The following is a 26,799-nucleotide window of genomic DNA, read 5'->3' on the forward strand; positions in this document are numbered from 1 at the left end:
CAGCCTGGACAGTAGTCAGGAGCTGTTCAACTGTAGGCTGAGCAAGTGCAGAATCATGGTAGAATGTGCATTTGGATATTTAAAAATGTGCTGGCGCAGTTTAATGACTCGGATAGACCTCAGCAAAACCAATATTCCCATTGTTATTACTGCTTGCTGTGCGCTCCACACTATCTGTGAGAGTAAGGGGGAGATGTGGGTGGTTCAGGCAAGTTGCCTGGCTGCTGATTATATGCAGCCAGACACCAGAGTGGTTAAAGTACAGGAGGGCGTGATGCGCATCAGAGAAGCTTTGAAAACCAGTTTCATGACTGTCCAGGCTACGGTGTGAAAGTTCTGTTTGTTTCTCCTTAATGACACTCCCCCCCCCCCCTTGGTTCACTTTACTTCCCTGTAAGCTAGCCACCCTCCCCCCTTCGATCACCACTTGCAGAGGCAATGAAGTAATTGTTGCTTCACATTCATGTATTCTTTATTAATTCATCACACAATGGGGGATAACTGCCAAGATAGCCCAGGAGGGGTGGGGAATGAGGGAAGCACCGGATGGGGTGGGGGAGGAGGGAAGGACAAGGTCACACTGCACTTAAAATTTTAAAAACGTTAAAGCTTATTGAAGGCCAGCTTTCTGTTTCTTGGGCAATCCTCTGGGGTGGAGTGGCTGGGTGGCCAGAGGCCCCCTCCACTCCGTTCTTGGGTGTCTGGGTGAGGAGGCTATGGAACTTGGGGAGAAGGGCTGTTGGTTACACAGGGGCTGTAGCGGCGGTCTGTGCTCCTGCTGCCTTTCCTGCAGCTCAACCATACGCTGGAGCTCAATCCTGTTTGATCTTCCAATAGCCTGAGCATCGACTCTTGCCTTCTGTCAGCAAGCTGACGCCACCTATCATCTTCAGCCCACCACCTCTCCTCGCGTTCATATTGTGCTTTCCTGCACTCTGACATTGTCTGCCTCCATGCATTCTGTTGTGCTCTGTCAGTGTGGAAGGACAGCAGGAGCTCAGAGAACATTTAATGCCGAGTGCGTTTTTTTTCGTCTTCTAATCTTTGCTAGCCTCTGCAAAGGAGAAACATTTGTAGCTGGTGGAGGAAAAGGGGGAGTGGTAGTTAAAAAGACACATTTTAGAGAAAAATGGGTATACTCTTTCATGTTAAACCTTGCTATTCACACTATATAGCACATGTGCTTTTGTTACAAGGTTGCATTTTGCCTCTTGTATTGTGGGCCTGCTGGTTTAGTGTGAGAGATCACTCATGCTTCATTCCTCTCCCCACCACGTGGCTAACAGCGGGGAACATTTCTGTTCCGCCACAGCCAAACAACTGAGCAGGAATGGGCACCTCTGAATGTCCCCTTAATAAAAGTATCAGAGGGGTAGCCGTGTTAGTCTGTTAGACATGCATCTGACGAAGTAGGTATTCACCCACGAAAGCTCATGCTCCAATACGTCTGTTAGTCTATAAGGTGCCACAGGACTCTTTGCTCCCTTAATAAAAGCACCCTATTTCAACCAGGTGACCATGAATGATGTCACTCTCCTGAGGATAACAAAGCATGTTAAAGAACGGATGTTGCTTGAATGCCAGCAAACACCGTGATCATATGCTGCCATGTTTTGTTATGCAATGATTCCCGACTACATGCTACTGGCCTGGCGTGGTAAAATGTCCTACCATGGCGGACGGAATAAGGCCACCCTCCCCAGAAACCTTTTTGCAAAGGTTTTGGGAGTACATCCAGGAGAGCTTTATAGAGATGTCCCTGGAGGATTTCCGCTCCATCCCCATACACGTTAACAGACTTTTCCAGTAGCTGTACTGGCCGCGAATGCCAGGGCAAATTTAATCATTAAACCTGCTTGCTTTTAAACCATGTGTAATATTTACAAAGGTACACTCACCAGAGATCCCTTCTCCGCCTTCAGGGTCCAGGAGCATGCTTTGGGTGGGTTCGGGGGTTACTGGCTCCAGGTCCAGGGTGAGAAACATATCTTGGCTGTTGGGGAAACTGGTTTCTCTGCTTCCTTGCTGTGAGCTATCTTCAATCTCTTCATCATCATCTTTCTCATCCCCAAAACCTACTTCCGTGTTGCGTGATTCTCCATTAAGTCAAAGCGCAGGGTTGGGATAGTGGTGGCTGCATCCCCTAGCATGGCATACAGCTCATCATAGAAGCGGCATGTTCGGGGCTGTGATCCGGAGTGGCCGTTTGCCCCTCTGGTTTTTTGGTAGGCTTGCCTTAGCTCCTTAATTTTCACGTAGCACTGCTGTGCGTCCCTGCCTCTGTCCTTCATGCCCTTTTGAGGCTTTTTCTAATGTTTTGGCATTTCGTTTACTGGAATGGAGTTCAGCTAGCATGGATTCATCTCCCCATATGGTGAGCAGATCATGTACCTCCTGTTCGGTCCATGCTGGAGCTCTTTTGCGATCCTGGGACTCCATCATGTCCAGCAGTCACCTCTGCTGATAAGAGCTGCACTCACCTGCACCTTGCCATACTGACCAAACAGGAAATGAGATTCAAAAGTTCACGGGCCTTTTCCTGTCTACCTGGCCAGTGCATCTGAGTTGAGAGCGCTGTCCAGAGCGGTCACAATGGAGCACTCTGGGATAGCTCCTGGAGGCCCATACCGTCAAATTGCTTCCAGACTACCCCAAATTCAACCCGGCAAGGCCAGTTTCAGCACTCATCCCCTTGTCAGAGTTGGGGTAAAGAAATCTATTTAAAGAGCCCTTTAAGTCGAAAAAAAGGGCTTCATCATGTGGACGAGTCCAGGCTTAAATCGAGGTAACGCTGCTAAAATTGTAATGTAGACCAAGACCTGGTCTTCAAGCAGTCTTATTCTCTGTTACTGCCTTTGTAGTACTACAGAGCTGTCATTGAAGGCTCTCCATTTATCATATATCTTGAATGTTTCACTACAGTTCATGTAAGGGCTTGATTCTGAATTATCTTAATGCACTTCAGAAATGGATCAAACTAATTCAGAATAAGGCACCCTTAATCTACAGCAAAAGCATCCACATAGGGAGTTAATCAGGAATAGCTAGTCCACTTTAAATTCATACCCTACCTTAATCTGAATTAAATTCAGTGTAGGCAAGTCCTAAACATCCATTCATGGAATTTTAATCTCTTAAATTATATATTATATGATGTGTTTTAAAATAAAGAAATGCTCAAATACATAGCATATTGAACGCTGTCCCCAGACATTCTAGATTCATTATATTTTGGCCATGATATCAGTTGTGTGACTTTATAGCCATTCTTATAGAATGTGTGTATTTAAAATTTCTGCACGAGATGCAGTAGTAACCAATGACTGTAGGTTAAGGAAGTTGCATGCAAGTGCTGAAGTATTCTAAGAAAGCACGCACGCTTAATTTTAAATCTATTGACAGGCATGTGGGTTCTTGGCTTTTTAGCTGCCATAATCAGTGGAATATGCAATTGTGAGAGAAAATTTAGATTACTGTCTGAATATTTTTCTCAAACTTCAATCACTAGATGGCTAGTCTTGACTAATTTTTATAGGTTCATATATTGGAAGGATGTGCCAGTGTCTCACGATCTTGGGACACAAGGCAAAGCATTTGAAAATGGGGGAAATTGTAAGGTAGGTGGACTTGAGTTTTTAAATTTTCCATAGGTTGCGGGTATTGGGTTGTAGTCAAATTGTATTGCTGCATGTAGGGTACTAGGTATTGCATTTTAATTATGCCAGGGGTTTCTGGAGCATATAGATGGATGCCATCTTTAACTTTTCTTTACATTTAAATAAATAAAATTAATTCATTTTGAATTCTTACATTATTCTTTCAAATTACATGAATTTTGCCTTAGAGTCATAGCATTTAAGATCAGAAGGGACCCCAGATCATCTACTCTGATCTCCTGTATATCACAGGCCAAAAACACGAGCCAGAGCCTGCACACCAGACCCAACTACAGAAATTAGATCCCAGTGTGGTCTCATGTGGTCTGTAATACTGTTGTGCGCCATGGGGAAAGAATAAGAGGGACCAAGTTGCATCAATGCCTGAGGCCCTTGCAATGCCCAGGATTTGATTAGGTGAGATATAACCAGAAAATCCTGGCAAGTGACCCATGCCCCATGTTGCAGGGGAAGGTCTTAGTTTCCTAGAAGAAAAACTGGAAGTGTTCTTTTTTGACTGAAAGATCATTTTGTAAAAATGGACAGTTTAAAATCTTTTCCAATCAGGCCTTGTTTTTTGTAACTCAGATTTTTGTGAACAATAAACAAGTGCTAGAGTATCTGCATGCCCTTTGTACTTAAATTGTCATTCATGTTATCTCTCCATGAAACTATAGTGTGATGTTTTGTTTTTTTTAAGAGAATTGGCAGATGTGTATGTGCTTGGAACAGAGAGGCTGCACGTTTTGGACAGAGGGCATAGAAAGTTAAGAGGGGAGAAATTGAGTTCTGTTGAGCAAGCTATCCTGTGTGTGTATAACTTCTACAAATGTTCAGAAATTAAAAAAAAATTGTTGAGCAAGCTAAAATAGGCACCAAGCAGATGTAACTTACTTAGAGCACCCTATGTCTCATCAACTTTGGCATAGTTACAGAAATCCTATTTTTACATGGATGAAGTGCTCTGGGAGGAAGATTGTTGGACATTGACTTCTGTGTGTTGCGTTTAACGTTCATGCATTATGCATTATTTCAGTGCAAACACCAGAGTCACATGACAATGAAATGATCTTGAACCACTTCTGCAATGGGTTATATATAAATAAGCTTATTCAGGATTGAGGAAAAGAGTATTGTTTTTTCTTGTCTGTTTTGAGTAAAAAGATTGACTACGTTAACCACAAATAGTAAATCCCACTCTGAAGTTCTTCAGTCCTCAGTAAGCATTAAAAATAGAATACTATTGCATCTGTAATAACATCCTAGGCAACTGAGTTTAAATTTAACATAGATAAAATTGCACAAATCATTAAAGCTCTTTTATCAAAGCTCTTTTATCAGTACTGAAAACTTATCCCAGGATTCCTGACATAGTCTGTTCAACTGTGTGTGTGTGTGTGTGTGTGTGTGTTTAAATGCACTAGCACTGGTAGAGTCTAGTTTTGTAGTTTGGGAACGGTTTGTTCGTGATGGGGTGTGTACTGTAGGGGAATGTTTAACATGTGACAGTCTAGATGTGTTTATAGGCTCACATGGCATCTTCAGATTTTGCAGAATCTAAGCTTTCATTTTTAAAGAAGAAAGTTTCTAGTCACTAGGGCTGCAAAGAAGACATTCCAAAGATGCAGTACTGTCTTCCTGCGTCGACAGAGAGTCTGAAACAGTAACCCTTTATTCGTGTCACTGAGGTGGTAAGACTGGGTGGGCATTGTACTGTAAATCCTGGGCCATCTCTACAAGTGGGTTTGACTTCTTCAGCCTAGTGTGCACCCTCATTCCACTGCTTAATTTTACATATATGCAGAGAATATATAGACAAAAGCCTTTTGCGCAACAGAAGACATCAGCATGTGTAAACAATTCTACCAATCAATTTTCATGAATCCAAATGCTTCTGACTTGCCCACAGAGACTAGCTTATTCTAGAAGAAACCCATATAAAGGGCTGGATTTCAAACCAGCTCCCCACTTTATTTTATTTTTTGATATAGGTTTGCACCTAAAATGTATTCATGTATTTTTTCCCCAGTAACTCACATGGGTACAAAGTTTGGGCACAAGATTATTCCTCTGAAACTAGAGACTTAGTTTGAAAAAGGGCCCAGAATTGTATAATCTGACTTATTTGAGGTCCAAAAAGAGAACCTGTGTTTCAGTACAGCACTGAGCCAACCCCTCTGATAAACTAGAGCATGGTCATGAATTTTAGTTCTTTGGACTGAACTTGTAGCCAACACGCTTTGTCTGACACATATAAGTTCAGCAGGAGGAGATGCAAACATTTTCATGATATAAGGTCCTTTAGTGTTTGACTGAAAAATAAGAAATTTTAAAAAACATTTTCCTTCTTTTTTTTCATTAAAGGAGAAAATCTGATGTTCTTGCAGCACTAACATTAGAGACACTTGAAAGAGAATACTTCTTAAGCAATTAAAGATTATTAATAATTCTCCATATTTTCAGTTTTGCGAATAGGACATGTCGCACCCATTGCATGTGATGGTGGTGAAATCAAGAGGTTGTCATAAACCGGAAGGGATTTCAAGTTGAGTGCAAATTCTCCAAGGTTATATGATGTTTAGATGGGGCATTTTTAAAAGTGTCCTTTCTTTTTGTTTCCTGGTGTTTCTAGTGTAATCTCTTCTGTGTTTATGAGAAACTTGGTCTGCTCTTGCTTCTTCTCAGCCTTGCCATGCTCACCTGAATGTCTGGTAGGATCTTCCTTTTTGAGATGAGTGGATAATTTCACTATCTGTGTAAATGTTGCCTGTATGAAATCTTTATCAACATGATCATGGTGAGTGTCTGTGTCCATGCGCGCACACACACACACATCTAGTTTGACGATCTTGCACGCATTTGTTCCAAGAGTACTGGCAAACCACTGTCATATTTGGTCATCAAGACTCTCAGAAACAAACTCCCTTTGGGAGTCATCTAAATGTGTCCTGACAAATAGATTTTGTGCAAACAGTTCATAAACCTTCCAAATGTGCAGTGTATGGTTTCTGGCAGTGTTTGTCAAAATGTGTGACAGATGATGATCCATACCATAACTCCTCCCACCAATCAAAAATATTTCTTTCCCCTTCTTTTTCTTCTTCCCCTTCCCTCAGCAGAGGCAAAGTCAAAGGTGAAAGTTCATTCACTTGGCAACTTGTATGTTGGTTTGGGGATCAGCCCTGGAAACAAGGTTGTGTTCGAGTATTTACTAGAAACCTCAAGCATATTTTGTGTTTTGTTTGTTTAATTTATAGGCCAGCTTTAATCAAAAAGAAACTCGAATAATTTTATTAGAAACTAAAGAGAATTTTGTTGGGAAATCTTTGTTCCTGGCCAAAATAGTGATGATTTTCTAACGTGTTTCAAAATAAGAGTTCTTCTAATGTACTAAAAATCATTGCATTTGGGCACAGTTTGGAAGCAGCTGTGCTGCTGCACATGGTTTACATTAGTGAGTGGTTGGTGTGAAACTTTAAACCAGAGGTGGGCAAACTGCAGCCCGCGGGACTCTCCTGCCCAGCCCCTGAGTTCCTGGCCGGGAGGCTAGCCCCCGCCCCTTCCCCTGCTGTTCCCTCTTCCCCACAGCCTCAGCTCACTGTGCTGCCTGTGCAGTGCTCTGGGTGGCGGGGCTGTGAATTCCTGGGGCAGCGCAGCTGCAGAGCCGTGGCCTGACCTGGTGCTCTGCTCTGTGCGGTGGTGTGGCTGGCTTGGCATGGCTGCCTGTCCTGGTGCTCTGAGCTGCGCCGCCAGCCACCGGTGCTCCAGGCAGCACGGTAAGAAGGCAGGGGGAGTTGGATAGAGGTCAGGGGAGTTCGGGGTGGTAATCAGGGGTGGGGCTGTGGATGGGGATTGGGGTGGTCAGAGGGTGGGGAACAGGAGGGTTGAATGGGGGCAGGGATCCCGGGGGGCAGTCAGGAAGGGGAGGGGGGGTTGGATGGGGTGGCAGTCAGGGGCAAGTGTTCTGGAAGCGGTCAGGGAGAAGGGGTGGTTAGATGGGGCAGGGGTCCTGGGGGAGGGCAGTCAGGAATGAGAGGCGGGGTTGGATGGGGCAGTAGGGGGCAGTCAGGGGCACGGGTCCAGGGGTGGTCAGGGGACAGGGAGGGGTGGATGGGGCAGGGGTCCTCGGGGGGCCTTCAGGGGACAGGGAGGGGTGGATGGGGCAGGAGACACGGGGAGCGGGCATCAGAGGGTGAAAAGCTGAAGGGGGGGTCAGATAGGGGACAGGGGCCATGCCATGCCATGCCATGCCTGGCTGTTTGGGGAGGCATAGCCCCCCCTAGACGGCCCTCCATACAATTTCAGAAGCCTGATGTGGCCCTCAGTCCAAAAAGTTTTCCCTCCCCTGCTTTAGGCTGTTAATATTTTGTCCTATTTGTTTTGCTGTCCTGTATCTGATTCTAGGTATTGTCCTCTGCATCAGGATCCCAAATATTTATCAGCTAAATATAATGTATTATTTTTCCTCCCTATGTAGCTCTTGTATAAAACTGGCTTCCATTCCACTCTTGAACCAAAGTTTAACAATACAGTAACTCCTCATTTAACGTTGTCCCACTTAACGTTGTCTCACTTAACGTTGTTTCAGTGTTACGTCCATGCTCAGGGAACGTGCTGGTTTAAAGTTGTGCAATATTCCCTTATAACGTCCTTTGGCTGCCTGCTTGTAAGAGTCTGTGTAAGAGCAGTGACTTTACAAGGGAGCATTGCACAAGTTCCGCTTCTCCGCTTCTCTCCTTCCCTCCCAGAAAGTCCTAAGCGCCTCCAAACAGCTTAGGACTTGGGGCGGAGGTAGGAGGGATGTGGCATGCTCCGGAGAGGAGGTGGAGTGAGGGTGGGAAGAGGTGGGCTTGGAGTGGAGCGGGAACAGGAAGAGGCGGGCCTGGAGCATTCCCAGCAAAATCCAAGCCTGTTTTCTGGGGAAGCTGCTGCTGCTGCAAAGGTGCTTCCTAGCTTTCTTGCCTGCAGCGGACTGTGCCTGTGTGGGGTAAGCCACGGGCACTTCCCAACCACAGTACAGTACTGTACAGTATATAATGCCTTTTGTCTGACCCCAAAAAATTTCCTTGGAACCTAACCCCCTGCATTTACATTAAATCTTATGGGACAATTGGATTCGTTTAACATTTTTTCTCTTAAAGTTGCATTTTCAGGAACATAACTACAACGTTAAGTGAGGAGTTACTGTACTTGCATCTTGTCACAGCATCTCATAGTGCTGAGTGGCGTGATCATTCAGTATGTCTCATTTTGAACGTGGAGTTCAAATTACCTGATGTTAAGAGGCAGCAGGTTTAAAACAAATAAAAGGAAGTTCTTCTTCATGCAGCGCACAGTCAACTTGTGGAACTTCTTGCCCAAGGAGATTGTGAAGGCTTGGACTATAACAGTGTTTAAAAGAGAACTGGATAAATTCATGGTGGTTAAGTCCATAAATGGCTATTAGCCAGGATGGGTAAAGAATGGTGTCCCTAGCCTCTGTTCGTCAGAAGATGGAGATGGATGGCAGGAGAGAGATCACTTGATCATTGCCTGTTAGGTTCACTCCCTCTGGGGTACCTGGCATTGGCCACTGTCGGTAGACAGATACTGGGCTAGATGGACCTTTGGTCTGACCCGGTATGGCTGTTCTTATGTTCAAGTTGCTTTAACTCCATCTTACTACTGGTGGTTGAACAGATTATTCTCATTATAAATTTATATTTGTACAGCATTAAAATTAGTATCCACTGTACATCAGTGGTTCAAAAACTGTAGTTTGTGGACCTCTGGTGGTGGTTGTGATCTGATTCCATTGTAATGATGAAACATGCAGAGTGGAAAGACAATTCTCCTGTCCTTCAATTGCTCAATCATCAGTCTTCAAGCAGAGCTCCTTTATATTTCTTTAAGAACTCCTTTATCACACCTCTGATTCTTTGGTTTGCTGTACAGTAACTGAAGTCACTTAATTATCTTTGGCATTTCTTTGTGTAAATTCAACCACGATCAAAATTGTTGACTCCAAAACTGGAGGGTATCAAATGTATAGGACAAAATAATCCACCTACAGGGTGGCCTGGAGGAGAGATTAGAGAAGTAGGGGCTGCAGACAAGGAGGTGATTTGGGTCTCATAAATGTAAATACCTGTACCTGTTGAAGAAATCGAAATAGTGGGAGGAGTTGCAGCTAAGTGGTCATACCCATGAAATTAAAGCAAGTTAGCACCTATCTCCTGAATTCTGTCCCAGTACTACTCTTATGTGCTGATCACCGTTGCTTCTGTTGGATTGTGACTAGTAATGTGGGAAGGAAATGACCATGAGAAAATCTGTTATACAATAATGGTCCTCGGTATGGAAATATTTGAGACTCTCTGCTATATAGGGCTCAAACATAAGGGTGAAAAGCAGCATTATAATTAAGACGGTTTTTTTCAGTTTTATAGAAACAAATCTCTCCATATTATCTTTGGATTCATAAGCAGGGGAATATAAATTAGGAGTAGGGAGGTGCAATTAACCTGCGAGGAACTGTTCTGTGCAGGTGCCGTCATTTAGATGAGATGGAAAAAACAACCATTTGCCTTCACCAAAAATTCTATAGCTAAAACTCCATCTCCTATTCACCCAGAGTAGTGGATATTATCTCTGGAGTCCTGGTTAAATTTGGGAATAACCTTTTGGCTATCTCAACTTGCCCTGCAAATTAGGATATATGGTGGAGACTTAATATTCTGGCCTGCATTATTTGTCGTTTTGCTGCACCGCTAGATGTAAGGTGCTGGAAAACTTTATATATCTATAACTGTATCCTCTGGTGTCACCGGAATGTGTGTTGGAGGAAAGGGAAGAGATGAACTGTTAAATAAGGCTTTGTTAGGTAGAAAAAATTGCAATGCTAACTTTGTACCTTTTGTCAAAGTTGCTATGGTAAAATATTGAGTGGAGAAGAAAAGGAGAGCTCTCAAAATGTGCACTCTAAGAAAATAAAAAAAATTCGAGTGAAAACTAAATCATCATTAAGGAGACCAGACTTCTGTTCCTACTGTAAAGACCTTAATTGCTTGCATTTTTCTTTTAATGACGACCAGATGAAATAATTCTGTCTGACAAAGTTAATTTGTAACAAAGTAGATCTAATCTGTCACCAATCTTAAATTTTTATAGTATCATATTTTGCCTGAAAGTTACAGCATAATACATCAAGCAAAATACAGATGACTTGTTTTACTCTTATCTTCCTCTCACTGGAATAAAGTTGTTAATAATGTCAGAGTCTGGGGATTAGCGAGATACATGCCATGAGATGGAGAGGCCTCTTTCATTCTAAGGAGATTGTCATGTTTGAAAAGATGCAAAGAGCTACATGTCAACTTCTTAAAAACAGATTTCTAATGCCCCATTTGAGTTCATTACATGAAGTAAGTAAAGTAGAGCACACAGCCTTTTCCCCCAGTTTTATCTTCCCATTTCATGAGAGTAATTTTATGGCAATTACTCTTGTTACCATGATAAATTCAATAGTTCGCATCTTTCAGAAATTAAAATAATTTTATCCAGAAGCAGCTGAAGTCCTAGATAATTGGGACAAACTTTAATTTAAGGAAATTGTGTGTTCGAGTCTGAATTCTTGAAAGGATGTATTTTATTTGTAACCAACAGAGTAAAGTATTCTCTCTCTAACTTAACAGTGAAGATTCTTGTGGAGAAAGTTGGGAGATACCTTTTGGTTGTGGACCACCCCACATCGTCTTCCATTTTTCATAGGAGAGTTGTTGATTCTGGTCACATCCCTTACAATATGTGGCACTTGCAGCTCTTAATAACCTGAGGAGCCTTCCCAACATCTGTTGTGGGAGCCAAAGACAAATATGCTGTTCATATGTTTTTAATTCTTCTAGTATTGTTTGGGAGGTAGACACAAATGTTTGGCATATGTGTCTCACTTTGGCTGGTGACAGAAGGATTTGTCAGCCAAAAAGGAGCAGGAAAAAGGCAATTATTTTTAAAACTATTTAAAAAACCCCACCCTATTGAAGTAGAATATTACCTTGTGGAAACTTTACTTCACTGTTGCTGTGTTGTTCACTGTGCTGCGATGCATTTCTTGACAGCCCCATTCACTTATCTGGAAAGCCTCTGCCACTAATTCCTCCACTGTTGTAATTGGGAGTGCCTCTGGCATTCTCATTGCTGCAGGATCTCCAGAGGCAGCTTTCTTGTGGATCAGCATACTAAAAGGGCTAGTTCCATTAAATAAAAGTTAAAATCTACTCAATTTCCAATACAATCCATGAGAATTGGAAACCCTTTCTCTTGTCCTGGATGCGTGAATGGTTCTTCAACGTTATAAATGGTCATCTTGTCTCAGGGTAAGAGGGAAATTTAGGGGCTTTTCTTGCCTGTGGTTTCCAACACACGAGTTTGGTTTTGGCACAACTTTTTTCTGAAGGATTTAATCTGTGGTCCTTGAGGCTGAAGGGTTGAGATTTAAAATCTTAATCTAGTGGATTTATGTGATTTCAAATATCTTCCTCTTCTATAGCTCCTTCCCTCCCACTCTATCTCCCCAAACTCCCAGGACATGCTGGAAAATACATGTGATTTGTCTTTGGAGATTTAATTTTTTTGAGTAATTCTGTAGGTATTAGCACATTTAGGAACTAGCGTTCTTTCCCACACTTGGCCACATCCTTAAAGTATGAAATGAAAAGGCTGTATCTGCTAATGGGTACGTTCCTTTTTTTTTGGCTAGATTTGGTATTCACCCTGTGGCTGGTCGGATGCCTGGTCAGCTGAATGTGCTCCTAGCAGAAGCAGGTGTGCCATATGATATTGTTCTGGAAATGGATGAGATCAATGAAGACTTCCCAGGTTAGAGAGAGTGATAACTTGAAAACTACATTATTTGCCAGTATATTAAACTTGCAGTGGTTATTTTTTGTTAATTTTTTAAATGAAAATAGAGCCAGATATAATACACTGTGTTCATTTGTCCGCGCACTTGTCTATAACAATAGACAACAATAAGCATTGTTTCCAGCTCTGCTAAATGCTTTCTATTACAAGACTTTCTTATTATATGCTTTATAAATTTACCAAATTTAACCATTCAGGCTGAATCTTTTGGAACGTTTCAGCAAAAACAGTTCAGCTGTTTTATGAACATCGTTAGAGAAAAATGTTTTGCCAAGGATTAAAACTTGCTTCATTAACGAATTATAATACCTTTATGCTCTGGAGCAGGGACTTATAGACTCATAGACTCTAGGACTGGAAGGGACCTCGAGAGGTCATCGAGTCCAGTCCCCTGCCCTCATGGCAGGACCAAATACTGTCTAGACCATCCCTGATAGACATTTATCTAACCTACTCTTAAATATCTCCAGAGATGGAGATTCCACAACTTCCCTAGGCAATCTATTCCCGTGTTTAACTACCCTGACAGTTAGGAACTTTTTCCCAATGTCCAACCTAAATCTCCCTTGCTGCAGTTTAAGCCCATTGTTTCTTGTTCTATCATTGGAGGCTAAGGTGAACAAGTTTTCTCCCTCCTCCTGATGACACCCTTTTAGATACCTGAAAACTGCTATCATGTCCCCTCTTGAAATGTGGCAGACGGGTTACCTTGGAGTCAGAAAGGTGCTGTCCTCATGAACGTTCACCCAGATTTGGCCAAGGTATAAGCCTCTGAAAATTGCCATGGCACATGTTCAGTAGAAGTTTGCTAGAGGCTGGCAACTAAAATCTGGAAAGTTCCATCTGCACTGAGCATACTCTAACTCAAGGCTGCAGGGTTGAGCAGGACTTTCCCTTGGCCATGGCACCAAGTACTGAGGGCAGTGTCTCTCTTCCCCCTCACCCCCTGCTGATGCTCAGGGAGCATTGAGGAGAAGGAAGTAGGCTGACTCAAAAGTAGAGGATTGAGGAGCAGAGAGGAGATGTAGACAGGCTAAGGATGGGGAGGAACAGGAACAAGAATAGAGGGGAACAGAAACTGGGATGAGTAGAAGTACAGGATGGGGGGAGGAACAGAAATAGTGTGGGAAACATAAGAGCAGAGAGAAACAGTTTGGAAGGGATAGCAACAGACGGAGATAGGCTGGGAATGGGCAAAAAGATCTCTAACTGCTAGAGAACACTCTGCTCCAGAACCTAAAATTCAGCACAGGATTTCTGATCTATACATAACTCTGCAGTGTAGGCCTAATAGCTGTGAAACCAGTGGCATGTGGTGTCTCATCTCCCTGTAGTGGCTGGTCAACAGGAGATAATGGTACTAATATTTCATTAGTTTAAGTGGCTGGGTATCTAAAAGCTTCAATGCTACTATTGATCCGTTGGATAATATGGCTCCACATATTAGAATGTCTGTTTTTCAATTTGTTTGTGAAACTTTATGTGAATGTAAAAGGATTTAACTTAGGGAGGCAGCATGGACTAATGGATAGGGCACTGGATCCGGTAGTCAGGATACTTGGGTTTTATTCCTGGCTCTACCACTGACCAGTTGAATGAGAAACTTCACCTCTGTTTACCAGTGTCCATGCTCGCTTTTTGTCTGTCTTCTGTATTTAAGTTGTAAGCTGTTCAGGGCAAGAACTCTCCTTATGAGTTTGGGTCTCCGTTATGTGAGGCACTGTACAGTCTCTCGCACTGTAGGTTCAATCATAATGCAAATCAATATTCGTAGTAACTTCTGTATTGTGATTTTTTTCGAGTTTGTTTTTTCCTTCTTATTTTTTTAATGCAGAAACTGACCTGGTCCTTGTAATTGGTGCTAATGATACAGTTAATTCAGCAGCTCAAGAAGATCCTAACTCTATCATTGCTGGAATGCCAGTTCTAGAAGTTTGGAAGGCAAAACAGGTAAGGTGAACAAATAAAACATAGTAGCAACCTCATTTAGCCACCTTTTCTTAGAACCGTTTTGTTTGGAGATGCTAATAGAATTATCCTACTTTTTCTATTTGTGTACAAAGTTTTCCCATCCTGTACTGCGCTGTGCACAATAGAATATTCTGTGCTTCAGAAGTGCACTTCAGAGCATTAGTAATGTTGCAATAGAAGCATTTTGCTGTGCTCTGATCCAGTGAAGCTAATGGTGGCTACAACTGATGAGGCTAAAGAGTAGAATTTTGTTGGCAAGTATATTTGGCACTGTTGGCCTGCGGAAGGCTGGAGTGGACAGAGAGCCATATAGTTTCTGTATTAGCTTTCTTTCCTCAGATAGTGAAACTAATAAAGCAGCCAAAGGAGTTAGTCTGATTTGAAAAAATATCTAGCATGTAGAAAATCTGCTTATCCACACCTCACCCAAACAGTATCTCTATCTGTGCAGCAGTACAAATGTTATCAGTTATTCTTCATCACTACTGTGAATTCTCAGTATTCAGATTTGCCATCCTGAAACACTCAAGTGCTTAGCGTGATGGGGTTATTATTAGTGTTCTCTCAATAGCCCATTATCATGATTGGAGGAATACATATAAGCAAGCAGAATGCCTTGTTAAGGCCTCATTTCACATTATGCTCCAGTAGCTTCCCTTCTTCGAAGTCTGCTGATTAATTTCCTTAATTGGCTCTAGCATTAATTATCTCAAACCTATTTGTTTCTTCTAAAAGACCCATGTCAGTACTGACAACCCATTGTGAAATAATGGGTTATCTTGGAAAATAGTTACCAAGAATGTGATCTTATCAAATATTAGTGCTGGACTTTCACTCAAATATTTTCTTTATTTTTTGGTGTTACTGAGAGACTGGGTTCTAAAAGAAAGCAGTTGCTTTGTTTGTATAATATTCTTGAGTGTTAAAATCTTGCTTCGGTTCCTTTGTGTAAAAGTAATGTGGAGCTGTCCTACATCAGATGAAAAAATTGTGGCAAACAAGAGACTTCACTAGAGGTGTGGAAAAACCTGTGCTCCTGAAGCTGGCATAGTCTTAAATTGTTCAGCTTCTAGAGGGCACCATTTTGCCAAGCTATGCCTGCTTCTTGGAGCTCCACAGCCTGAAATGGTTAACTGTGGATTGGAACTAAGCACCTTTGAGGGCATGGAAGACTCTTGAGAATTGAATTGCCTCAATATTAGAGCCAACAATGGACTTCAGGTAACTCACCTTTAAAAGATTGCAATCAAACATTAGGGAGTGATGTCAGGGGATTCTTTAATCATGTTTTAAGGGCCTTTCTGACATCTTTCTGTAGTCAGCTTTTTCTGCCTGGTTAATTAAATGTGTTCTCCCCTGCACAGTAAACCTTAAATGCAGTGGTCAAGAGTAGAATTTCCATAGGTAACTTGTGTGTGCAATAAGACTTTTAACTGGATCATTATTACCCAGTCTCACATGCTGTGGATCTGAGATGCTACATGCACTTGGAATTAAGGTGTCATGTCCTGTATTTCATTACATCCATTTGCATTGTATTTTTAGCTTCTCTAGTATTTTGTACAGCATCCAGTGTACCCTTGCTGTATAATAATTCTTCACACTCCTAGTCGTCCTCAGGGTAAGTCTAGACCGCAGCTTGGAGCGAGACTCCCAGCCTGGATAGACTGACTCATGCTAGCTTGGCTTGAGCTAACATTCTAAAACTAGCAGTGTGGACCCAGCAGACGCTTGGGCTAGCTAGCCATGCTCAGACCCAGAGCTGCCACTAAGTCACAACATTCATACTGCTATTCTTAGCATGCTAGCTCAAGCCAAGCTAGCATGAGTCAGTCTACCCAGGCTGGGAGGCGCGCTCTCTCAGCTGTAGTGTAGTCATACCCTCAGTGGCTGGAGAGCTTTGGGTTAGGGCTTGTGTGTGCCAGTACAGTCCCTAGTCAGCCATTGGTCTTGTTTTTGATTAAAGCAAGCCATTCCTTCTCTGGGATCTAGGAATACACCTTACCTATGCCGGGGGTGAGGTGGAGACTGAGAATCAAACCTATGTTTCCTGCATGGGAATGTGGAACATTACTTGGAGACCACCTATCTACCCTCTTCATGTGGCATAGTGACATTGGCCTGCAAGTAGTATATTTGAATATACTGGCACCCATAAAGTGATCTATTACAGGGCATAATATCAAATCCCTTATTTTATTTTATTTTATTTTTATTTTGTGTATTGAGATTATTTTCAAATCTCCTGCACTAAGGGAGAAGATTGTTATGTACTATGTCAAATATAAACTCTTCCCTCTGCAGATCATTGTTATGAAGAGATCTTTGGGTGTCGGTTATGCAGCTGTGGACAATCCAATCTTTTACAAACCCAACACCGCTATGCTTTTAGGAGATGCCAAGAAGACCTGTGATGCCCTGCAGTCCAAAGTCAGAGAATCCTACTAGATGTAAATACTGATGATCACCTATCAAAGTTAATACTTGGCCAGTATGAAAAAAAAAAACCATTATTTTGTACATCAGAATGTAAGGCAAAGTTATGAGAAAAAAACAAGTGCACAAATTGGCTTATGTAATTTTGATATCTGAAAAAAATCACCACTTTGCTAAGGGTCTAGAAAAACCCAAATTGTGTTTCTGTTGTGGGTTTTATAGATGCTATGAATCAGGAACACTTCAGCACAATGAGTCCATCTTTAGATGAATCCAGTGTGGCTGAATTTTTTTCCTCTCCCCTAGTAGTCACCTAGGTAATATAAATTGGAATGTAGGATTTCATGGACCTGTTTCATTAACTTCCAAGTATGACATGTTGTAAACATATGCACCTAAAGTGCTGAAATATTTTTCAGTAAATGCAACTAATTCAAATCTGTATCCCCCCTGCAGTTGTTGCCATTTTAACTGTTCTGAGAAAACAATGTCCCCAGGCCCACAATCGATTCTGTTTGGGCACCAGCGGTTGCCTACACTAACCTGATTGTAAAATCTTGGCCACTGCAGGCTATTTCAATTTCTTTTCACTTTTGACTTTTAATTATATTTTGCTACTTTCAAATGTGTATTCATACATTCTTAATCAACATTTTTTGTAATGCTGGAAGAAAGCACTTTCTTAATTAACGTATTTAAGATGCTGGAGAAAATGTGGATCAAGAGTTTCTTTATCACAATTTTTTTAAGTGAATCAACTATCATTTGGGGACTGTAAAAGCATGCCAATCTTACAATCAATGTTTTGAATATTTGACTTTCCCTTGGTCTAATTAAGAGCACTATTTAAATGTTCATAAGTACAGCTAAGCAGTAAATCACTTTGGCATATAGTGCTATTTTATTTTTATTATGTTAAGAGTAGTTGAATGGAACTCAAATATTTGCCTAATAAAATGAATTTATCATGTTTGCACAATGATGTAGCAGCTGTCCTCGGTGACAAAAGCTAAATATAAATAGCTATACTTGTGTTAGAAAGCATTAACATCTGGGAAGAAGAAACTACTCTGAAGCAGTTTTAAAATTAATCCATCCTGACTGTTTATAATACTAATTTTTTTTAATCACATCATGTATTGGGACCTTGCATAACTCAATAGCATTTGAGAAATATTACCACTTAGCTACCTCTGTTTTTATGTAAGGATAACTTAAAATCCATTTTTTGAACAGGTAGTAGTACATCAAGAAATGTAATAATGTGTGAAAGAAATGGCCTTTTTAGAAATCTGTCTTTTCTATAGCTCAAAAATAAAATTAGCATATAAGCATGACTATGTTGTTACACAGCACAGGAATACTTGAGGTGTTAAATTCTAACTTAACACATTGGGGCAGCTATGGTTGAATGCAGTATGTATGGCCTCTTAATATAATTATATTGATAGCTATATTTCTGTTGGGTCTGTGCGCAAAAAACAAACAAAAAAAAAAAACCCTTGAGAGGGGAGAAAAAGGACTTAAATAGAGGGCAATTTTGTAATCATGGAATAATTGTTTTCCTTGATGAAGTATGATTTAAGTATTATTGGCTGCAGTGTCCAACTTATTTCTGCCTGCATGTAGCTAACTAAAAGTTAATCTTTTCTTAAAATGCCTTTTCCTTTGTATTTGAAATGAAAAATGCAATATGTTAGGGATCAGAGGTGCCAGTGTTAACTTTAGAACTGTGTTTTATCATGAAACATCAGAGAATTATTAAAAAAGCTTTAAAAATGTGGTTTTCGTTCACAATCATTGATCATCTCCTCTCCAGTATAGTGTGGCCTAAAAAGGTAGCGAGCCTGATGCTCCATTTTGGGTGTATAGCATCAAAATTACACTGAATGCAGAGCAGGTTGGTTTTATGCCCTTTGTAGCAAAATCTCTTTGGATGCTTCTGTTTTTCACAGTTATTAGTCCTGAGCTGGCATATGTTTGCTTACTTAATTACACAATCTAACTTAAGCCAATCTTGCAGACAGGTCTCCAAGGGGAAAAAGAAAGCTATTCTCTTCAGGTTTGGATCTGGTCAGAACTTAGCTGTTTCTTGGAAGTATCCTATCCAGGAGCAGCAGTCAGAGGTCTTGATTCAATAGTTAGCTTTCTTTTCCTCTTCATTGATTTCTCTAACTTGGAGCCAGGACCCTTTGTGGTGCCAAAGTTGGGTTAAATTGTAAGAGTCCTTGCACCTGGGTAGTGAATAAAATGTCCATGATTTATTTTTTTTAAACTATGTTAATACCATATCCCAGGCCACATTCCAAGTACAGTAACTAAATTCTGCCTTCCTACATTTCTCCTGCTCTTTCTACTATCTAGTATCACATTCACTTTCTGCCCTAAACTGTGTGTCGTTTTGCACTCTACTGTTACTGTCTGTTTGACTTTAGATGTAGCTTGCATTTCAGGGAGGGGTGAAGTGATCCCAGTATATAACTTGAATGAATAAATTGGTAAAGTACTCTGCAATCCTCTGGAATGAAAGCTCTTTGCAACACAATAACTTTCATTTTATATTCAACCTTACATAGTGATGGCATAGTGTAAATTGTATTAACATGGCTCTTAAAAAGGAATACTTAATGAAATGTTAGCCTATGACTCCAGGGATCAAACTTGTGTTTTGCTCTGGTATTTTTAAAATGAGATGATAATGCAATGAATAACTCATGTCCTCCTGTATGAACTGTTAGTTTTTTTTCACCTTGAAAGTATAGTGAGACTCCAGTTCCTTCAGAGATGGAAAGTGATGGAAACTGAAAGCATCAGAAGAGGCACCATAGGCTGCAATTCACTTTCAGTCTTGCAGATTTACTTTGTAATGACTTAATCATAAACTTTATGCTCCTCTGACATGTGTATTCTTTCCAATCCCACAGGAGAACTTATTGCCATCAATAAGTTTGAGTATTGGGAAAGTTGGGCTGCATCTTCGTCATGCATCTGATGAAGTGGGTATTCACCCACGAAAGCTCATGCTCCAAAACCTCTGTTAGTCAATAAGGTGCCACAGGATTCTTTGCTGCTTGGGCCTCCCTGTTTGTATGTCTAGGCAGAGTAGTTCAAATATTCAGTTTGAGACTTGCCAGTTTACTGGGTATTGTTCCAGCAACTGTGTTTGGTGTAGGATGGTGAAAAAATTCCTCTGCTAAAATGGCAGTGACTTGCATAATCCAGCTGCTCTGTAGTCACTCAGAGGAAATGAATATTACATTAATTAGGTTACAGACTATTCTCATGTGATCCTTAGTGTTGTATAAAAGAAACAAAACACACTGCTGTAGCTGGTTTAAAACTTTCAAAGATGCAAGTTCCTAAAAAATGTCTAGTTAGATATTTTGCTGCAGCACCTATCCTAAAATCTTGTTTTGAAAAACTCTCTGCTTGGAACTAAATTATTTTAAAATGAAAGAATGGCTGCTCCCAAGACATTGATCACAGTGGCCTTTTGGATGTAGGACCTTTTATCTCCATAAGCACAGATATGAAACATTCAGATAACAAGAAGTCAGTGAAGAAAAATTTTAAAATGAAACTTTAAACCATTTGTTCTATTAATCTGTCTTTACCTCCCTCTGAACTTTGGAACCTCCAGTCCAGTTTTGCACACAACAATGATTTAGGACACCTGCATTTCTGGGTCCATCTTATTACCAAATTTAAAGAAACTGTTCTATAAAATCCAAGAGGCTATCCCCTTTCTAATTTTTAAATCCATCCCTCTTGACATTTTCAAATGTTCCTTTTTATATAGGTTGTATTTTAATCCTTGCAAGGCAGCTGTAGAAACAGCAAAGGAAGCAGACTAATAAACCATATTTAACTGCTGTGCTCATATCAATATTCTTAGTATGCGAACAAGGAGAAAATTAGAACCATGTTGGCTTTTGCTGTGTGATTATGTGATGTGCCACATAATAAAGCCAATGTTTTTTCATGAAGAGAACAAGTTATTTATAAATAAGGTTATTAAAGTAATAAAGTAATCATTAAAGAAAAATGAATGACAGTGTGTCAGAGATAGCTTTGTGCCTTATACATCTCAGTTTTGTTTATGAAGAGCAGAGGTGTTACGTGTAGGACACAAGTCTGCTCTTTGCGCATATGTGCTTTTATTAAATACTCTGATGTGAATCTGCTAGCACTGTGCATATTTTGCATACAGGCTTTAGATCCCGTAAAGGCCCTATAAGGTCTCTCTGCTTCTTGACTCTCTTGTCCATCTCACCAGTTCCATGCTGACTAGACCCTGAGAGCTGGTTCTTGTCCAACCCCATCTCTCTTGTGGGAAAGAAGCCACAGAAGAACAAAAGGGCTGACAGGGCTTTACACTGAATAAGAGATGTGTACAAAAAAGATTGTGGTTGTTCTCTAGTACAGTATAAAATTGTTATTCTGATAAATAGTCTAACTGATAGTTTCTATGTCCCTGGAAATTTTTTTAATTAACAGCTAGCACACATTTTGAAAAGCCCTAGCAGATGTTAAAGTTGTCTCATGCAATAATAGCAGTTCCACATTTTCTTTATTAAAATATTACAGGTGTGCATAGGAAGAACTATTTGAGAAATGTTAAATCAGAAAATCACAGTTTTATCTTTATTATAGATTATGAGACAACGTAAATGTTTGATTTTTTTCCTTTCAGGAGGGATTTACTAACATGTAGACAACACAGGAAGATAACTTTTGCCTTTGATTTACAGGCACACCAACTCTTTATTTTAACATTACTGTTCTCTTTTTGAAGTGTCGGTTTAGAACTGGTTTAGTGCTACGTGCAACTTTAAAAGTTTTATAATTAATGTATTTACATTACATGTAAGTGCTAAGTATTGCTAAAATTACCCTTCTATGGCACAGCATGGCCCACAGTGGTCATCAGCAGGAATCTCTCTCCACCCCCTGCTCCCATTTCTTGGCCTTGGGATTTTATGAGGTTTCCAGGGCCATCTCATCCTAGTGGACAGGTAGTATGACATGCTGGCAACAGTGATTAGGTCCTTGGTTGAGATTCAGGTAGTCTCCCTGGCTCAGAGGGCACTCCTGGAAGTACAGGAAGAGCTGTAGGCCACAAGTACAAGACAGACGTTGCCTTTTGTGGTTAGTGCAAGAGAGGGAGCATTGTGACCATTATGGGCACAGATTTAACACCACTTCAGGGGAGGACAAGGTGCCAGCTTTCCTCAATAAACACACTCTGTCTCTGGATAGAGACAGCTTTCCAACACACCAGTTATGCGTGTCTCTAGCATTTCCTAATCCTGAGAAATTGCTGGTTTTGTAGTCCTTTGAGTTCCTAGACTTCTTTCAATCTGGTTTTTGGCCTGACTGTGGTATTGACCTTTCACTGATTCATTGGTCAATGAATTCCTTGCCAGTAAACAAAGGTCAAGCATCCATATCTGTTTTTAGATCTGTGAACAACCATGCATGAGGTTAACCATCAGGCTGTTGAATTTGCCTGTAGACCGTTGGAGTGGATGGAGTTTTGTTTCCCTAGAGGATGCTATTGCACAGTTGCCCAGCTGCCTGTTGAACCCATCCCGTTCAATGTATATTGGAGACCTCTGTAGAAGATCACATTGCAGCCCAATCTCACTACCTGTACCATCTGAGACTGAGGGAGGAGAGACAGCCGTGTGTCTGCGTTCCTAGTGCTTGGCCACAGAGGCATAGATGAGAGTGGGGGTTTGAACCCCAAAACAGACAATGACAAGATTGTTGGTACATATAGAGGAAGCACTTAGTGTCATGGGGTAGTATCTGTCCCCTCTGAATGTGTATCCCATGTGTAGCTCTCAGTGATCGAGAAGAGCGGATGGATTTAGTCTCTTGCAGACTGGTGGCCTGTGTTCTTATTGAGCACTCTGCTCTAGAATTAGCTTCCACAGTCAGTCTAGATGACATGACATCATATCACTGTATCACCATAGTACATAAGCCAGTTTGAGGTGTTACTATAAACTTTTCTGTTTACTTTCAGGTGTTTGACTAAAGAGTGAGCATGGGCTGAATGGAGATCATGAGCAAGGGAGCTCTGACTTCTTGGTATGCTGGGTTGAAGTAGCTGTATGTGCATTTTATAAAGGCCACAGCTTTGTAATTAAAAAGTAAATGGTCGTCTTGATAAGGAGTCTGCTTTCAACATTGGGTGAGAGGTTTCAGAAAAGTTTTTCCCATGGCAATGCCTTCAATAAATTCATTGTTGAGCTGCAAAAGACAGCATTTAAGACATGGGGCTAGATTCACAAAGGGGACTTAGGCATTGCAATGCCTAACTTTTAAGTGATCTCCTGCCTTGCGAAATTCACAACCCTGAATTAGGCTTCCCATACAATGCACAGGGAGAATTAGGAGTCTAAAAAGGGGATTCACAGAAGCCAGCAAGCTGAGCGGGGAGCTGCCTAGGCTAGCCATAGGAAATATGAGGGAAAAGAGTGGCACTTGGGCTACACCTCTGATCATGAGCACCTGTCTCCACTCAGGATTCACATCCAGGAATTCTCTCCTGAGTTAGGTGTCTAAGCCAGGTCAATCCTTTCTCAAGAAAAACTGAAAGATGGTGTTACTACTCCCTTTATATTCTATATCTCAATGATTGGAGCCCTCAGGATGTGGGCGAATCGGATTGACATTGCTGCTGTGCCTGATTAGAAGCAGAGACTTGAACTCAGATCTCCTGCCTCCCAAATGCATGCTCTGACCACTGGGCTATAGCATATTATGGGGTGAGGTGCTGTCTCTCTCCTGTTTGAAGCTGTTCCACTTTGTATAAATTCTTAAACATTGGAGCAGGGACTGGAACCGGGCTCTCCTAGGTGAGTCTGCTAAACACTAGGCTAGAGTCTCACTCACAATGGCCCATTGAAGCATTTATACAAAGTGGAACAGCTTCCACAGAAGAGCTTAAGAGAGCCCTACCTCAGCATAATCATAGCCCAGTGGTAAAGACATTGACTTGGGATGTGGGAGACCAGGAGTCAAGTCCCTGCTCTGAATCAGGCAGAGGAAGGGTTTGAATTTGGATCTCCCATGTCTTGGATGAGGGTGCTAACTATTGGGCATAAGCGGGGGCATGGGTACCATGACAACGATGTGCAAGATCTGGTAAGTGTGCTCTTAAGAAGCCTCTGAGTGTGCCTACTGCACTGGGCCCTGCAATGAGACAGTTGGGAGAATGCCTGGTTTGTGAATCATGCTGGGGCTTAGGCACCAGGTTGGCACCAAGCTGGTCAGTGGGTTCAGGTGGTCTAAATGTTAGACTTACCTGCCACTTTAGGTGTTTAAGTCTCCCATGTGCATCTGGCCTTTGTTGTTTTTCGGGCCTATGATTTTCTAATCTTCCAAAACTTGTTTGGGTCACAGCCAAAACTTATGTAATACTTGGGGAGCAATTTGGGTTTTGATCAGTGTGGCTTGAAGTTAAACAACTCTGGAGCATTATGCTCTTTGCAACCAATATTTTCCAGTGTTTTAAAGTTAATTAGTATTTTTCATTTCCAGACAGAAGTCATCCCATCCTTCTTTGGTTCATTTATTTTCAGGGTTTTCTTCCCATGCAATGTTTATTTTTAAGGAAAACTTTAATATTTGGTTTGGAGAAAATTGATACAGTTTACATGGTAGGTGAAAATGGCTTTCAATGTTTCCTTAATAATCTATACTTTACTTTGGAAAAAGTGGACATAGATGATGGAATTGATATGATAATCGAGCCAGGGAAACATTAACTTTTTCACTATAACGTTTTATGGACATTAAATTGTGAAGAAAACTAAATTAGCATAGTACAGGGGAGACTTTCAAAGGCACAAATAAGAGTCAACTTTCTTTAGGAATTGGTCACTGAAGCACACCTTTTTGTCTTTTTGGAAATCTTTCACCCTGTATTTTAATATTGTATAAGCATTAAGATAAAGATACTAGGTCCAATCTGTATTCTAGATGTCCATAATTTACATTGCTATTAATGGGAATTGTGTGTGTGTTTTGATGGGAGAACAGAACCTTTAGATATACCTTGCAAACTGCCAAAGCTGAAATGAGGAACATAGGATGCAAAGTAAGAAAAGGCAGGATTCTCTGTGAGAATCAATAGACTTTAAACATTTTATTTTGATTTTAATTATAGATCACAGGTTTCAAGTTCAATCAATCTTCCCCTTTCTTGATAGTATTATTGTGGGTGACAGATACATTTGAGCTAAAATAAGGGACAGGTGAAATATATGCCTTTCAGTAAAAACGTTCTCCAGATATAACTCAGGATAATGTGACACAGGAAGGTTTTATTGAGGTAGAGCATTTTGAAGAGGAGACTCCCAGCTTGGTTCTTGGCTGCCTTGAAGGACCTGCCTACGCTCACAGAGGGGAGAGGCTCTAAAAGACTGTCACCCCAAATGGTATATGTGCTTAGACTCTCACAATATAGGATGCATGATGCGAGTTATCACAAGATGACTGAAGGCTGCCAAGGTGGGCAGTTATCAGAAAGCATCGTAACAAATGCCACCAAGGCCCAAACAATGATGTGTAGCTTGCGTAAGATGCAGTTACAAACACTTCTTTTTTTTTTAAATGCCATTTCCTCTTTGCACATATCGCAGTTAATCACTTAGGTGCCATCCTTTGAAAACTTGGTCCAAAATGTCCACCTGCAATTCTAGTATATCTTTGTTTTAGCCATAAAAAAGTGTACAGCAAATAATTTTGGTTATAAAAATAACATTTAATGGGAGGATGCACTATCTGCAGAATGTGAAATGGATGGTTACAGCATAGTTCTTTTGTAAAGGATCTTTCCTCCTCAGGAAAGATTGTCCTGCTCTCCCCAGGTACTGAGGGCTTTCAGTAATATGTCAGCCAAGCCCATCGTGGCTTTTAACTTTTTCTGTTGAGAAACCTTACTCATTGGTGGTAGTGGTGGGGGTCCTAAAAGTCTCCTGTTACTGAATGTCAGAGCTGGCATTAGCTTGCTTCCGTTTTTCCTGGCATTGGCACATTTCTGGCTTCCAGAGTTATTTCCCTCTATGGCAACAATGATTTTAACTTAACCTAAAGTGTTGAAAAACATCATTTGAAAATGTATAATAAAGCGTGAGTGTTAACAGTAATATACAGCCAAGAGTAAAGCACTATAAATAGAAAGCTGGCTAGATTGTCAGGCTCACTGGGTAGTGATTAATGGCTCGATGTCTGTCTAGTTGGCAGCTGGTATCAAGTGGCGTACCCCAGGGGTCGATCCTGGGGCCAGTTTTGTTCAACATCTTTATTAATGATCTGGATGATGGGATGAATTTCACCCTCAGCAAATTCGCAGATGACACTAAGCTGTGGGGAGAGGTAGATATGCTGGAGGGTAGGGATAGGGTCCAGAGTGACCTAGACAAATTGGAGAATTGAGCCAAAAGAAATCTGATGAGGTTCAACAAGGACAAGTGCAGAGTCCTGCACTTAGGAAGGAAGAATCCCATGCACTGCTACAGGCTGGGAACCGACTAGCTAAGCAGCAGTTCTGCAGAAAAGGACCTGGGGATTACAGTGGATGAGAAGCTGGATATGAGTCAGCAATATGCCCTTGTTGCCAAGACAGCCAACAGTATATTGGACTATATTAGTAGGAGCATTGCCAGCAGATCGAGGGAAGTGATTATTCCCCTCTATTCAGCACTGGTGAGTCCACACCTGAAGTATTGTGTTCAGTTTTGGTCCCCCCTGTACAGAAGGGATGTTGACAAATTGGGGAGAGTCCAACAGAGGGCAACGAAAATGATTAGGGGCCTGGAGC

General features: G+C 41.2%; 1 protein-coding gene across 5 annotated transcripts in view; it reads left to right on the forward strand.

Annotated features, from left to right (window-relative positions):
• Positions 1-18,747, forward strand: part of NNT (nicotinamide nucleotide transhydrogenase) — a 69,637-nt gene extending 50,890 nt beyond the window's left edge. For 4 of the 5 annotated variants that reach the window (XM_050946884.1, XM_050946886.1, XM_050946887.1 and 1 more), the window contains exons 20-22: positions 12,394-12,512; positions 14,392-14,507; positions 16,833-18,747. In XM_050946884.1, the coding sequence (XP_050802841.1) occupies positions 12,394-12,512; positions 14,392-14,507; positions 16,833-16,976 (379 nt within the window). In that variant the 3' untranslated portion in view covers positions 16,977-18,747. Of the gene's footprint in view, positions 1-6,119; positions 6,203-12,393; positions 12,513-14,391; positions 14,508-16,832 lie in introns of those variants that run through there. The other variant, XM_050946888.1, reaches the window with a different exon arrangement.
• The last annotated feature ends 8,052 nt before the right edge of the window (positions 18,748-26,799 follow it).

This window comes from Gopherus flavomarginatus, chromosome 3 (genome assembly GCF_025201925.1).
Source record: "Gopherus flavomarginatus isolate rGopFla2 chromosome 3, rGopFla2.mat.asm, whole genome shotgun sequence".
In the NCBI taxonomy this organism is placed as follows: Eukaryota; Metazoa; Chordata; order Testudines; family Testudinidae; genus Gopherus; species Gopherus flavomarginatus.